Here is a 14,403-nt window from a genome sequence, read left to right as displayed (position 1 = left end):
TTTTCACATCATTGATAAATAAATTGATAAATAAACTGCTCTGAGGATAGAACTTTGGAGCATCTCACTAAAACTTTTGCCATGTTGAAAACTGGCCATTTTTCCCTAGCTAAGGTTTCTGTCTTAGCTGCTGATCCACGGCAAAACTTTATTTCTCACTCTTTCAGAACACTGGCTTCTTTAATAGCCTCTTGCAAAGGACTCTGTCAAAGGCTTTCTGAAAGTCCAAATGAATTATGTCTTCCTATTCTCTTTCAGCCACTATTTTGGTGACACATTCATAGACTTGTGGTAGATTATGGAGGTACAATTTTCCTTTACAAAAGCCATGCTGGTATGTCGTTATCATATCATGTTCCCCAAGCTGTACCATAATTATAGTTTTAACTAGAGCTCAACCAGGTACCCAGTACTGAAATACGGATTACTGCTCTGTCATTCCCAAAATAATCCCTACTTCTTTTTTAAAGATAGATAGAAAGCTGACCAGATTTCAGGCTCAATGGGTAGTGATCAACGGCTCACTGTCTAGTTGACAGCCGGTATCAAGCAGAATTCCCCACGGGTCGCAGGTTGGTCCTGGGGCCAGTTTTGTTCAATATCTTGATTAATGATCTGGATAATGGGATGAATTGCACCCTCAGCAAATTCGCAGATAACACTAAGCTGGGGGGAGAGGTAGACACACTGGATAGTAGGGATAGGGTCCAAAGGGACCTAGACAAATTGGAGGATTGGGCCAAAAGAAATCTGATGAGGTTCAACAAGGACAAATGCAGAGTCCTGCACCTAAGAAGGAAGAATCCATGCACTGCTACAGACTGGGGACTGACTGGCTAAGCAGCAGTTCTGCAGAAAAGGACCTGGAGATTACAGTGGAAGAGAAGCTGGATATGAGTCAGTAGTGTGCCCTTGTTGCCAAGAAGGCCAACGGCATATTGGTCTGCATTAGTAGGACCATTGCCAGCAGACTGAGGGAAGTGATTATTCCTCTCTATTCGGCACTGGTGAGGCCACACCTGGAGTACTGTGTCCAGTTTTGGCCCCCCCCCCCACTACAGAAAGGATGTGGACAAATTGGAGAGAGTCCAGCGGACGGCAACAAAAATGATTAGGGGGCTGGGGCACATGACTTCTGAGGAGAGGCTGAGAGAACTGGGCTTATTTAGTCTGCAGAAGAGTGAGGGGGGTTTGATAGCAGCCTTCAACTACCTGAAGGGGGGTTCCAAAGAGGATGGAAATCGGCTGTTCTCAGTGGTAGCAGATGACGGAACAAGGCGCAATGGTCTCAAGTTGCAGTGGGGGAGGTCTAGGTTGGCTATTAGGAAACACTATTTCACTAGGAAGGTGGTAAAGCACTGGAATGGGTTCCCTAGGGAGGCGGTGGATTCTCCATCCTTAGAGGTTTTTAAGGTCAGGCTTGACAAAGCCCTGGCTGGAATGATTTAGTTGGGGACTTGTCCTGCTTTGAGCAGGAGGTTGCATTAGATGACCTCTTGAGGTCTCTCCCAACCCTAATATTCTATGATTCTATGACCGAAAAGTAGCAATCCTACTGAATTAAAAACCAGCAGCTGATTTTCATGAGATCGCAGGTTTTTGTCAGCAGCTTAACCACCTCCTTTTTAAGTGATTTTTTTTCCAATATGGTTGGATGATGCTGCGAAGTCCAGGAGACTTGCTGCTCTTTAGCAATTTGTTCCGGCACATCTTTGAAATCTCCATCTGTGACCCCCCTGTCCTTATCTAAAAAGAGAAGACTTGGGACAGGCGTGACCCCTCCTCCTCGGTTGTTTTGACTGATTGTCAGGGTCTGTGGAAGACTGATACCAGTGACTGGGATGTGGGCAGTCTGGCCTGGTGATCACTGCAGTTTTCATGAACCAGAGGCCAATGGGTATGTCGGAGTCAGGTGTTGGAGCTGAAAGCTGGAGGCAGGGTCAGACAGGAAACAGGTGCACCAGTGCTCAGTCAGAAACCAAAGAGCCATAGCTGTTGGAGCCAGCGCAGTCAGTCACCAGGGCAAAAGGATTCAGGAACTGGAGCAAGGGGCTAGAAATAGGGAGGGTCAAAGTCAGGAACTGGGGACGAGGCCAGAATCATTGGCAGGGTCTGTAGCAGCAAGCCAGGATCCACCCTGTTGCACAGAACTTCCTGTGTCTCTTTCTAGCTTAAATAGCGTACTCATGAGCTACTCCCTCTGGACAGTAACTTTAGTGGAGGGCTCCCAATTCTCCGGTCAGTAGTAGAGCTGTTAGGTGGTGGTGTGGATCCAGCAGTGGCCTGAGTGCCCGTGAGCCTGGGTTCAAGACTCGCGGATCCTTGCACTGGTGCAAAGAAATCATTTCGCTTTTCCGCAATGTCCTTAGCCTCCTTAACTGCTCCCTTTACTTCTTGAAAGTAAAGTACATCCTTTTTTACTATGTTATTAGCCTCTCTGATCTCCCTCAGCAGCCTTTGCATGATCCGAAGGCTGGCTCAGACAAGCCCACTATTATACTCTTACGATTTGGGATCTGTGTCCCTACAAATGCTACTGCCCATTCGGAAGTGTTACCACATTTGAGTCTCTGGACTCTTTTAGGTGTACAGCGCAACTCCCCTACTCTATGACCCCATCTCCCCCTTCCTGGCACTGGGTCTAATAACCTGAACAACAGCTGTTCCGTTATCCTAGGTCAGGCAGGGAGTGCTTTATTCTTGGGCAGAAGACAGGGTAAGGGAAGGAGAGCATTAGCACAGCGCACAGTACCGGGAAGTCGTTAATTGCTTGTATGGACCAGCGCCGCCGGGCAGAGCGAAGAGACATCTGTGCGTGAAAACGTTATACCCCAGAGGAGAAAGGATGAAAGGCACCGAGAAAATTAAAAGAAAAAGAAAAGAATAAATAACTAAAATCCAAAAAAGCCCAGACCAAGGGGCATTGTGGCCTGTAGTTTGTTACTCCATGGCATTCCCCAAAGGGCCATTTCAAAACGAAGTCTAAACCGGAAGCATCCCCCCTCCCTTCTGCAAAGTCTGACATTAGCCATAGGCTCTGCAGGGAGGGGGCTGCTGTCTCTCAGCCCGTCACTGGCTCCGTTAGAGGACCTCAGTACTCTCCAGGTATTAATGAGCTAAGCCTCCCATCGAGGTGGAGGAATACTATTGTAGCCAGCACAAAGAGGTGAAGTGAATTGCTCAGGGTCACACAGCAAGGCAGTGGCGCAGTCGAGGACTGAATCAAGATCTCTTGAGTCCCAGTCCCCTGGTCTAACCACTAGACAATGCTTCCTCTCTAGGGTGCTGGAAGCACAGAGCTAAGCACTAGACTGATCACATGACATTTAACATAGCTGGTGCCTGCCATGGCCCCAGAACCCACAACACTGTGGCAGGCCGCTGGTGTGCTACAGGGAGAGCAGTCATGGGTGGTGAAAGGGCAGCTTTCCTGTGAGCAGCCCACATGAAGATCTCACAAAGGGTTTCCAGCAAGAGAGGACTGACAGGCCTTGACACTAAAGAAGAGGCCATTGCAAACAGAGCCCATGAACTTGTGGCTCAGCTGACTCTATAGCAGGGCCATGCCCAAGCTGAGCAGAGAGCCAGGCTGTTTGCCTTTGGGCTGGAGGTACTAGGCTCCTCAGATCCCCAGCTGCTCACATTGCTCCTCCCTTGGATCCTGCAGGAACGTCAGCCATTGGAACCTGGCACAGTGTTTACGGTAAAATCCCCAACACGGAAATCTTACAATGGACTAAAGATCCCCTTTTACTTTCAGTCAACTGGATGGGCCAATGACAGGAGCTGCAATTAGAGATGCTGAGAAAAGAACGTCAGACCTAGAAGCTCTGCACTGATTTGATTTCACTGACACCCAATTTACTACCATGTCCTTGTGGGAGCTGCCAAATGGTCCGGTTTCTTTGTGGCTGTGTTCTCTTTCCTTTGGGCCAGCAAGGCTGGGGCAGGCAAGAGGAGGTAACTAGGAGTAACGGTGAAAGACAAATTTAGTCCATCAGAAAAAGCTCCCTGGTTGTGAGATGTTATAGGCTGGGCACTAACCCAGAAAAGGGACCCCCATTTACTAGTGAAATGAACCAAAGGACAGGTGAACAGATGGTAAGGAGCAGTCCCACCCCAGACTCAGGGACTATGGGGGCAGATCGGATCCGATAAGATTTTCCTTTTCCCCAACTCTCAATTTTTCCTTCCTTTTTGCATTTGAGTTGGATCAGCATAATCTTGGTCACGTTCACTGACTCGTGTTATGCAGTCAAAATATGCCTTTATAAAAAAAATATTCAACACAGACTGTTTCCAGAAGCCTTAAGGATGAACTGTATGCTTCCTGAATAAATACAAAACCTTGATTTGGATTCAAAACCACTTTGAGTACAAATGGGTTGGAGTAAAAAAGGGAGACCTAGCTCATCTGTGCTGTCTGCAATAGCATGCCAAGCCATTTTCAGCCGATAAAGGACAGTCAGAGCTGTCAACCATGGTCTGAGCCTCTGGTACAACCTACCCCTGTGGTCTCATTGCTGGGACATTTCTTCCATCACCATCATCCCCACACAAAGAACTTTAATAGCAACAATGCAGTAAACTGCATTGCCATGACAGAGTTGTTCATATTCAGCTTTTTGCATGGCTAAGCAAGACAGAGTCATGCTGGGAGGATTCAGAGAAAGGTTTACCAGGAGAAAAGACTGTTACCCACCTTTGTAACTGTTGTTCTTCGAGATGTGTTGCTCATATCCATTCCAGTTAGGTGTGTGCGCACCACGTGCATTGTCATCGGAAGATTTTTACCCGAGCAACACTCGGTGGGTCGGCTGGGTCGCCCCCTGGAGTGGCGCTGTTATGGTGCCGGATATATACCCCTGCTGACCCAACGGCCCTTCAGTTCCTTCTTGCCAGTTACTCCGACAGTGGGGAAGGAGGGCGGGTCTTTTCTTCTTCGAGTGCATGCTCATATCCATTCCAGTTAAGTGATTCCCAAGCCTTACTTAGGCAGTGGGGTCAGAGTGAGATGTTGCAGAATGCAAAACTGCTGAGCCAAATGCTGCATCCTCTCTGGACTGTTGAACCAATGCATAATGTGAGGCAAAGCTGTGAATCGATGACCAGGTAGCTGCCCGACATATTTCCTGGAGGGGAACATGGGCCAGGAAGGTGGCAGATGAAGCTTGAGCCCGAGTAGAATGGGCGGTGAGGTGGCCAGCCGGAACGTGAGCCAAATCACAGCATGTACAGATGCAGGATGTTACCCAAGATGAAATTCATTGGGATGAGACCAGTGGACCTTTCATCCGGTCTGCCACAGCTACAAAGAGCTGAGGTGACCTTCAGAAGGGTTTTGTTCTCTCGATATAAAAGGCGAGAGCCCTGCGAACATCTAGGGTGTGCAGCTGTTGTTCCCGATGCGATGCGTGCGGCTTTGGGAAAAAGACTCGGAGGAAGATGTCTTGATTGACATGAAAGGCGGACACTACTTTAGGGAGGAAGGAGGGGTGTGGTCGCAGCTGTACCTTGTCCTTATGGAATATCATATACGGGAGGTCTGCTGTCAAGGCCCAAAGCTCAGATACCCGTCTTGGCCAAGTAATAGCGATGAGGAGGTCTGTCTTCCAGGAAAGGTACAGCAGTGAGCAGGTGGCCAGTGGTTCGAAAGGAGCACCCATAAGCTTGGCTAGCACCAGGTTGAGATCCCAGGTAGGGGTCGAGCATCTGACTTGAGGGTACAAACGTTCCAATCCCTTGAGGAACCATGAAACTATGGGGTGAGAGAAGATTGATCAGCCATTTCCCCCTGAGTGGAAGGCGGAGATGGCTGCCAGATGCACCTTTATGGAAGAGACCGCTAGGCCCTGTTCTTTCAGGGACCAGAGGTAGTCCAGGACAGTAGGAACGGACACCTGCCTGGGGACTGTGTTACGCTGAGCACACTAGCAGGAAAAACGCTTCCACTTGGCCAGATATGTCATTCTAGTGGAAGGCTTCCTACTGCCCAAGAGCACCTGTTGGACCGAGGCAGAGCAACGCAACTCAGACTGGCTCAACCATGCAGCAACCATGCTGTGAGTTGAAGAGACTGCAGGTCCGGATGGTGAAGCCTGCCGAAGTCCTGTGTTACGAGATCTGGCCAGAGTGGCAGGGGAATCGGGTCTGCCACTGAGAGGTCGAACAACATGATGTACCAGTGCTTCCTCGGCCATGCTGGAGCAATCAGGATCAGGTGGGCGCTGTCCCTGTGGAGCTTGAATAAGACTCTGTGGATGAGTGGAAACGGTGGGAAGGCATGGAGTAGGTGCCTCTTCCACGGGATCAGGAATGCATCTGAGAGGGAGCCCGGGGAGCATCCCTGGAAGGAGCAGAACACGTGGCATTTCCTGTTCTCTCGAGAGGCAAAGAGGTCTATGTGGGGAAACCCCCACTTCTGGAAAACAGAATGGATGACGTCCAGACGAATCGACCACTCGTGAGACAGGAAGGATCTGCTGAGGTGATCCGTCAGAGTGTTCTGGACTCCTGGGAGAAAAGACGCTACCAAATCGATCGAGTGGGCTATGCAAAAGTCCCAGAGGTGGACAGCTTCTTGACAAAAGAGGGAAGAGTGTGCTCCACCCTGCTTGTTTATGTAAAACATGGTCGTTGTGTTGTCCGTGAACACTGATACACAATGGCCTTGGAGATGGTCTCGAAACACCTGACATGCTAGACAGACCGCTCTCAGCTCCCACACATTGATGTGCAAGGCCAGCTCTTGGGGCAACCAGAGGCCTTGAGTGCGAAGGCCCTCGAGATGGGCACCCCAACCCAGAGATGATGTGTCCGTGGTTAGGGCCATTGAGGGTTGCAGTGGGTGGAATGGCATCCCTGCACAGACTAGAGTGGGGTTTAGCCTCCAGGTTAGGGAGCCCAGAACCTTCTGGGGAATAGTGAGCACTGAGTCCAGGCTGTCTCTACGTGGTTGGAATATTTAGGCAAGCCAGGTTTGAAAGGGACGGAGGTATAGCCTCACGTGCTTGGTCACGAAGGTGCAGGAGGTCATGTGACCTACTAGGCTGAGGCAAGTGCGCACCGACGTTGTCGGGAAGGTTTGAAGACCTCGAATAATTGAAGCCATTCTTGAAAACGCGACTGCGGGAGGCAGGCTCTGGCCAGATTGGAGTCCAGAACCACTCCTATGAAGTCTATTCTCTGCGTGGGTGTCAGTAGACTTCTCTATGTTGATCATCAGGCCTAGGCTCCCGAAGAGGTCTTTGATGATGCGCAGGTGCTGCGACACTTGTAACTGGGAAGTCCCTCGAATGAGCCAATCGTCGAGATATGGGTAGACGTGAAACCGACGCCGCCGGAGGGAGGCGGTGACTACAGCCATACATTTTGTGAACACACGCGGAGCTGCAGAAAGGCCAAACGGAAGTACAGTGAACTGAAAGTGTTGATAGTTGACCACAAAACGGAGGTACCGTCTGTGTGGTGGATAAACTGCGATGTGGAAATATGCGTCCTTCATATCGAGGGCGGCATACCAGTCTCCTGGATCCAGGGACGGGATAATGGTCCCAAGGGTTACCATGCGAAACTTCAGCTTTATCATGAATTTGTTGAGTTCTCACAGGTCTAGGATCGGTCGTAGACCTCCCTTTGCCTTGGGGGATTAGGAAGTAGCGGGAATAAAACCCCTTACCCCTCATGTCTTTTAGCATCTCCTGTATGGCTCCCATGGCTAGGAGCGACTGGACCTCTTGTAAGAGGAATTGCTCGTGAGAGGGGTCCCTGAAGAGGGACGAGGAGGGAGGGTGGAAAGGTGGGGTTGAAACAAACTGGAAGTATTATCCCAGTTCCATCGTGCGCAGGATCGAACGATTTGAAGTTAGCAGGGAGGAATTGTGAGAGGCGGTTGAAAAACGGAGGAGAAGGATCTGGTAGAGCAACTGGTGGGCCGCCCTCGGGTGTCCCATCAAAAGTTCTGTTTGGGCCCCGCTGGTGGTTTAGGGGGCGCCTGATTTTGACCTCCTTGAGGGCCAGACTGTCTCCGACGATTCCCTCTACCACGCCTTCTGCTAAAGTCCTGATGTGACCTAGGTGGGGCGTTAGAGCGGTGTGGCTGGGGCCGGAAGGTCCTGCGTTGGGTCATTGGCGTGTGCATACCCAGAAAACGCATTATAACACGATTGTCCTTCAGACTTTGCAATCTGGAGTCAGTTTTATCTGAGAACAGGCCCTGGCCTTCGAAGGGTAAATCCTGAATAATTTGTTGGAATTCAGGGGGAAGGTCTGATACCTGGAGCCAGGAGATATGCCTCATCGTCACTCCTGACACCAGGGTTCTGGCTGCAGAGTCCGCTGCATCCAGAGAGGCTTGGAGGGAGGTTCTTGCTACCTTTTTACCTTCCTCAAGTAGGGCCGTAAATTCTTGACGGGATTCCTGGGGAAGAAGCTCCGTAAACTTCCTAAAGGACACCCACGTGTTAAAGTTATATCTACTTAGGAGGGCTTGTTGGTTTGCCACCCTAAGTTGGAGGCCCCAGGCCGAGTACATTCTGCGGCCTAGGAGGTCCATGCGTCTAGCCTCCTTTGACTTAGGAGCTGGGGCTTGCTGGTCATGACGCTCCCTCTCATTCACCGACTGCACCACTAAAGAGCAAGGAGATGGGTGAATGAAGAGATATTCATACCCTTTTGAGGGGACCGTATATTTTCTCTCTACTCCCCTTGCTGTAGGTGGAATTGAGGCTGGGAATTGCCAAATGGTATCCGCATTATCCTGTATGGTGTGGATAAATGGAAGAGCCACTCTAGTAGGTGCATCAGCTGATAGGATGTCCACGACTGGGTCCTCTATTTCAGGCACCTCCTCCACCTGTAAGTTCATATTCTGAGCCACTCGTCTCAAAAGGTCTTGATGGACCCTGAGATCAATTGGTGGAGGGCCTGAGGAGGATGTTCCCGCCACCGCCTCGTCAGGCGAGGAGGAGGAGGAGAGGCTCAGGACCAGGGAGTCCTGTGGGGGCTCCTGCACTTGAGGAGCGTCATCTGTGTCAGGTGGAACCTGGGTGTCTGCAGATGGTGTTGGAGCCTCATCCGTGCCCGTGCGGGGGGGGGGGGGAGGGGCGGCTTACTGTCATCTCTGGTACCTGGTGTTCTGACAGGGCCAACCATGGAGCCACTGATGGAGCACCTTGGGCATGGTGGTATGCCCACGGTGTCCAGAAGGACCAGTCATGAGGCCCTTGCTCGTGGCTCAGGCTCTCTGGGAATATATAGCTGGGGACACCAGAGTCACGCTCCTGAGGATAGGATGCGCTACCAGCCTGCAATGACACCGATGTATGTCTCGATGGCCACGGCAGTGCCGATAGACCCTGGGAGGGCGCCACTGTTCTGGATGCTCAATGCCGGGGCGGTACCGGGGAGCAGTACCGGGAACTATAACGGTACCGCGAGCGAGACTGGGACCTTCTACCGTAGCAGTGCTGGGAGGTCGACTGGGATCTCGAGCCCCTTCATCTGGAGCGACTGCGGGATACACGGTGCCGAGGGCGGTGCCGTGAGTCAGATCGGTACCGGGAGTATCCGGCCAGCAAAAGAGATGTCCAACGGTGCTGCGAGTGCTATCGGTACCGTGATAGAGAGTGGTGCCGGGACTGCGAGCAGCGCCAGGAGCGGGAACGGTGTGATTGAGAGCGTCTGTGAGACTGTCATCTTGAACAACGTCTCTCTGTTGGACCAACGGAAGGTGGCCTTACAATCCATCGGAAAACCAACCCTGGTATGACCCGCACCGGTGGTTGAGGCCGTGTCAACTCCGACATGGCGATGAGCTCCCTTGCCGTGGAGAAGGTCTCTGGTGTAGAAGGGAGGGCAAGCTCAACCACAGCATGAGCCGGGGAGCTGTCAGGCACAGGACTCAACGGCCCTCATGGGGCCGGAATCGATGGTGCCGCGCTTGGTGGAGCCGCAATCGGCGGTACCAGTCGACGGTTCTGCAGCAGAGGACAGTGCCAGACAAACCGTCTTCGATGAGCGTACTTCCTGGGTCTCAGGGACAGGGAGCGGTGCCGAGCAGATGTCGGTGCCGGCAGGGGTTGGTGCCGGGGCTCCTTCTCAGTACTGGAACGGTCCGGGGCCGAAGGGGCGCTCCTTACAGAAGCAGTCTGTTGGGCGCTCGGTACCAACGCTGCAGGACTAAGTGCCGACTCCATGAGGAGCTGTTTCAATCGAAAGTCCCGCTCCTTCTTCGTCCTTGGTTTAAACGACCTGCAGATGCGGCACTTATCGGTAAGGTGGGATTCCCCTAGGCTCTTGAGGCAGGAGTCATGGGGATTCCCTATTGGCATCGGCTTTTGGCACACTGAGCACGGTTTGAATCCCGGTGCCTTGGGCATGGGCCCGTATCGGGGTGGAGGAAAGGGGGCTAATCCCCGATCGCCCCTTAAACTATATACAGTAACTATAAATACAACAACTAATACTAACTATACCTACAAGAACTCAAACTATACACACAATAAACAGCAAAGAACTACGAGTAGCTAGGGATGTGGAGATCAGCAAAGCCGCGCTCCACAGTTCCAACGACCGTCCCGGGCGGTAAGAAGGAACTGAAGGGCTGTTGGGTCAGCAGGGGTATATATTTGGCACCATAAGGGCGCCACTCCAGGGGGCGACCCAGCCAACCCACTGAGTGTTGTTAGGGTAAAAATCTTCCGACGAACATGCACGCGGCGTGCGCACACCTAATTGGAATCGATATGAGCAAGCACTCGAAGAAGAACTACCCTTCCTTCAGTTGTGGGCACCTCCAACAATCTTCACAAGAGAAGGAGGAAGGACCCAGCAGTGAAAAATTAAATATAGTTGAGACAAGCAGAGAAAGAGAATTAAGATTTCCTTACTCTGCCTCACTCAAAGAACTGTTCTGTTGAAGGCACCATTGGATAGTCTCATTTATAGTGCCTCAAAGTAATACTGAGTCTGGCACATGCCCTTGCTGTACGGATCTCGTGGCAGCGTACGGGCAGCAGCACTATTAGGGATGATTCCCCTTGGACTGAGATCTCAGTTTTGGGCTTGTAATGTTCAGATCTGCCAGCCAGGTAGTGTAGATTCTGAAGCTTTGATACCAGCACGTGAGTGCCAAGTAACGAGACCATGGACATCAGAGAAACCAGGCAAATCCATCCACTGTCTTATTACCATGGAGGGGATGCTGTATTTCTCTCATGGAACGGATTTGCACAAGAAACTGATGGTGTTAGTTCCTGAGCCAGGACAGAAGGCAGCTCTCTGCACACAAGCCCGGAGAGAACTCCCAAACACTGCTTTCTTTTCTTGAAATTACTTAAGTTCCAACCTCACAGAGAAAATCATGAGGCCGGAACCCGTCCATATCAATGGAGCTGTGCAGTTCTCTGCAGGAGCAGGACCTTGATTTGTAAACAATTCAGGGCAGGCCCTGCCTTTTACTATATGTTTACACAGTGCAGGGTACTATGAGTCCCAGAGGCCTTTGGGTACTAACATTATACCAGTGGTCTCCAACGTGGTGCCTGCGGGTGCCATGGTGCCCGCCAGGGCATTTATGTGCGCCCGCCTAGTGCCCAGCAGGGGAGAAAAGCCGTGGCCCCGTGCCTGACAGGGACAGAGAACTCAGGCTGCAGGCGCGGTGTTCTCTGTACCCATCAGGCATGGGGCCTGCCAAGTGCCCAGCAGGGGAGACAAGCTGCGGCCCCATGCCTGCCAGGGACAGAGAACTCTGGGGCTGCAGGCTACGGGCGCCGGTGTTCTCTGTCCTCGCGGCTTCTCTCCAGCTTCTCTCTGGATTCATATATTATGTAATATTAAATATGATTTTCACATTGTTTAATGTACAAATACAAAATAAGCCTTGAAAAATTGTTGGTGCCCACCACACTCTTCTGAAAACATGAATGTGTTATTGGCCACAAAAAGGTTGGGGACCACTGCATTATACAAACGAAACAATAGAAAGTTACAACTCTCCGTTGACACTAACCATATTGCTGAAACCCTGTTGGCTGGTGGGACTTCTACTAGAAACCCAACTTTTCCTGGCTAATAATTGTGATTCACTTTTTTAGGGATTGAGGGTGTTGGGGAGGGGCAGCACATTAATTCTCAGAGATCCATTTTCAATTTTCATTTGGAGATCTCAGTAGCTTAGCTGCCTCTCCAGGAACATTAGAGTATATTCTCTGTCTGGCAATGTATAGATTTCATTCGTTTGTTGATTCCAGCCATCCCTTTGGTAATGACTGCTATGGATACGGCTGCAGAGGCGTTTGCAGTTTAAACATCTGGTTCTCTTTCTGAAGTATTCATTTTTTGGCTGAAATTTACCTTGGCTGGTCTCTGCCAGAAGGAGATTTTGCTTTACATTCAAGGTAGATAAAATTGATTTTTCTGAAAACAAAAGCAGTTTTTATTTAAATTGGATTTTTTTATTTTGTTGTTTAAATATGTTTTTCTTTTAAAAAATAAACCTGTTTTAAATGAAATCTGAATTTAACCCAAAATATGTTAAGGCCTAAATTTATCATAATCTCTTTAAATATTTAAATAAAAAATAAATATGCTGAATCCATAAGTCTCTATAAAAAAACTCAAAAGGCTGCTTTTCTATATAAAAGAAAGAACCAGGAGAAAACAACATTGAACTTTTGAGGTCAAATTTTATAACTATGGCACAAATCAGCCTAAGTAATTTAGGAGACTGTCTCATTTTCAAGAGATTAGGGGAGGACTAGGAATGTAGGACTAGGACTAGGTCACTTTCACTTAGGCAGATCTAAATATGTTCCCAGGCTGACCTGAAATAATCAGTTTAATTCACTGACTACCATTAAACCTTCTGTTTAATAAATCGTTTAGTTGTAAACGTGAAACGTGTTTTAATGGTTATATCTACCAATGAGAAAGCACCTTTCTTCAGAAAATAACCAAAGTACAAAGGGAAAAGTTGATTAAAATCAATTATTTAAATTCAGGCTTTCCACGTGGTGATTTAAATTGACGGTTTAAACGGCCTATTTACATTTGTATTAAAACTAATCAATCCTCCAGAGCAAGGAGTTGACAAGATCCAGATTTTTATTTTTTCTAACCCTAAAAATCTTGGAAATTAAATGATAAAAAAACCCCAAACCATTAATGTAACATGAAGGCTGTGAGATCAAACTCTGAGAAGTCAGGAAATCTCATTCCATGACTCCTCTGACTCACTCAGAAAAGTGTCTGTGACTTTTTTACCTGCAGCGACATTGTGCGCAGTTCTTACTTTCTTGCCCTGTTCTTAGAGTAGCCTGGACAAAGGAAAGCCTGCGGGGCTGGGAGGGGAAGACACATGAGTCTATCTGTGTTTCACCCAACACAACAACAACACACATGCTTGGTCATGTAGGTTTTTCCTGGACATATTAGGGTCGTGTCGCCATCAGTCCATGGGCTGGAGAGGCAGGTCCCATAAAAATCACACCCAGATGCTTAAGTGCACATTTTTAGACTAGCCTGGCGGGTTAGCAAGGTGTGTGTCAGGGACACACACACTGCAGAGGACAGAGAGGGGCAGCTCTTCAAACAGACTCATGTGAAGGCAGGGACAGGCTGGAATGCTAATGATCAGGCAGCATGGCAGCGCTCATTGAAAGGAAGTTTGAGTGGAATATGGGCCGAACTGGGCCCTGCCCTGTGGACCCGACTGGCCCCCCAGCCCCTTCTCCGCAAGCCAGCTGCACGATCTGCAGCCGGTCTGATTTAAACCGCGCCAAGGAAACATCTCTACACACTCATGCTCCACACCCTTCACTTCCTCACCCTCATGTCATGCCCCGACACAAAGTGGCGGGACCTCCTGCCACCTCTGGAGGGTGAGGAGCCCCGGTGGGCCAGCCTATACTCTACCCTGGTCCCGAGGCCCACCGGGGATATCAGTTGGCAGCTCCTTCATGGGGCTGTGAGCACGGGCATGTATTTGGCACGGTTTACCCCTACCCCAGGCACCTGCCCCTTCTGCGGCTTGAGGGAGACCCTGGCGCACATCTACTTAGAGTGCGTCAGGTTGCAGCCCCTATACCGGCTCCTCACCAATATACCGTTACGTTTCTGGCTGCACTTTTCCCCTCACCTCCTTCTCTATGCACTTCCTATCCGTGGCCCCACAAAGTCGCGGGACCTCACGGTCAACCTCCTCCTTGCCCTGGCTAAAATGGCCATCTATGCAACCAGGGAGAGGAGGTTGGCAAATGGAGACTCCTGTGACTGTGGAGCTTGTTTCTGATCCTCTGTCCGTTCACACATCTGGGCAGAGTTCCGCTGGGTGGCATCCACTAGCTCCCTTGACGCCTTCGAGGAGCAGCGGGCACTGCCCGGGGTTCTCTGCTTGGTGTCCCC

The 14,403-nt window shown here is 50.1% G+C and overlaps 1 protein-coding gene across 5 annotated transcripts in view; it reads right to left on the bottom strand.

Annotated features, from left to right (window-relative positions):
• WDR59 (WD repeat domain 59) overlaps positions 1-14,403 on the bottom strand; it is a 90,107-nt gene that overhangs the window by 17,278 nt on the left and 58,426 nt on the right. For 3 of the 5 annotated variants that reach the window (XM_030581208.1, XM_030581212.1, XM_030581211.1), the window contains one exon: positions 2,753-2,809. The exons of the other annotated variants lie outside the window; for them this stretch is intronic. In XM_030581208.1, coding sequence (XP_030437068.1) covers positions 2,753-2,809 — 57 coding nt within the window. The remainder of the gene's footprint in view (positions 1-2,752; positions 2,810-14,403) is intronic. 5 annotated transcript variants of the gene reach the window in all.

Source organism: Gopherus evgoodei, chromosome 12 (genome assembly GCF_007399415.2).
Source record: "Gopherus evgoodei ecotype Sinaloan lineage chromosome 12, rGopEvg1_v1.p, whole genome shotgun sequence".
Classification (NCBI taxonomy): Eukaryota; Metazoa; Chordata; order Testudines; family Testudinidae; genus Gopherus; species Gopherus evgoodei.
This window is presented reverse-complemented; position numbering and strand designations above follow the sequence as displayed.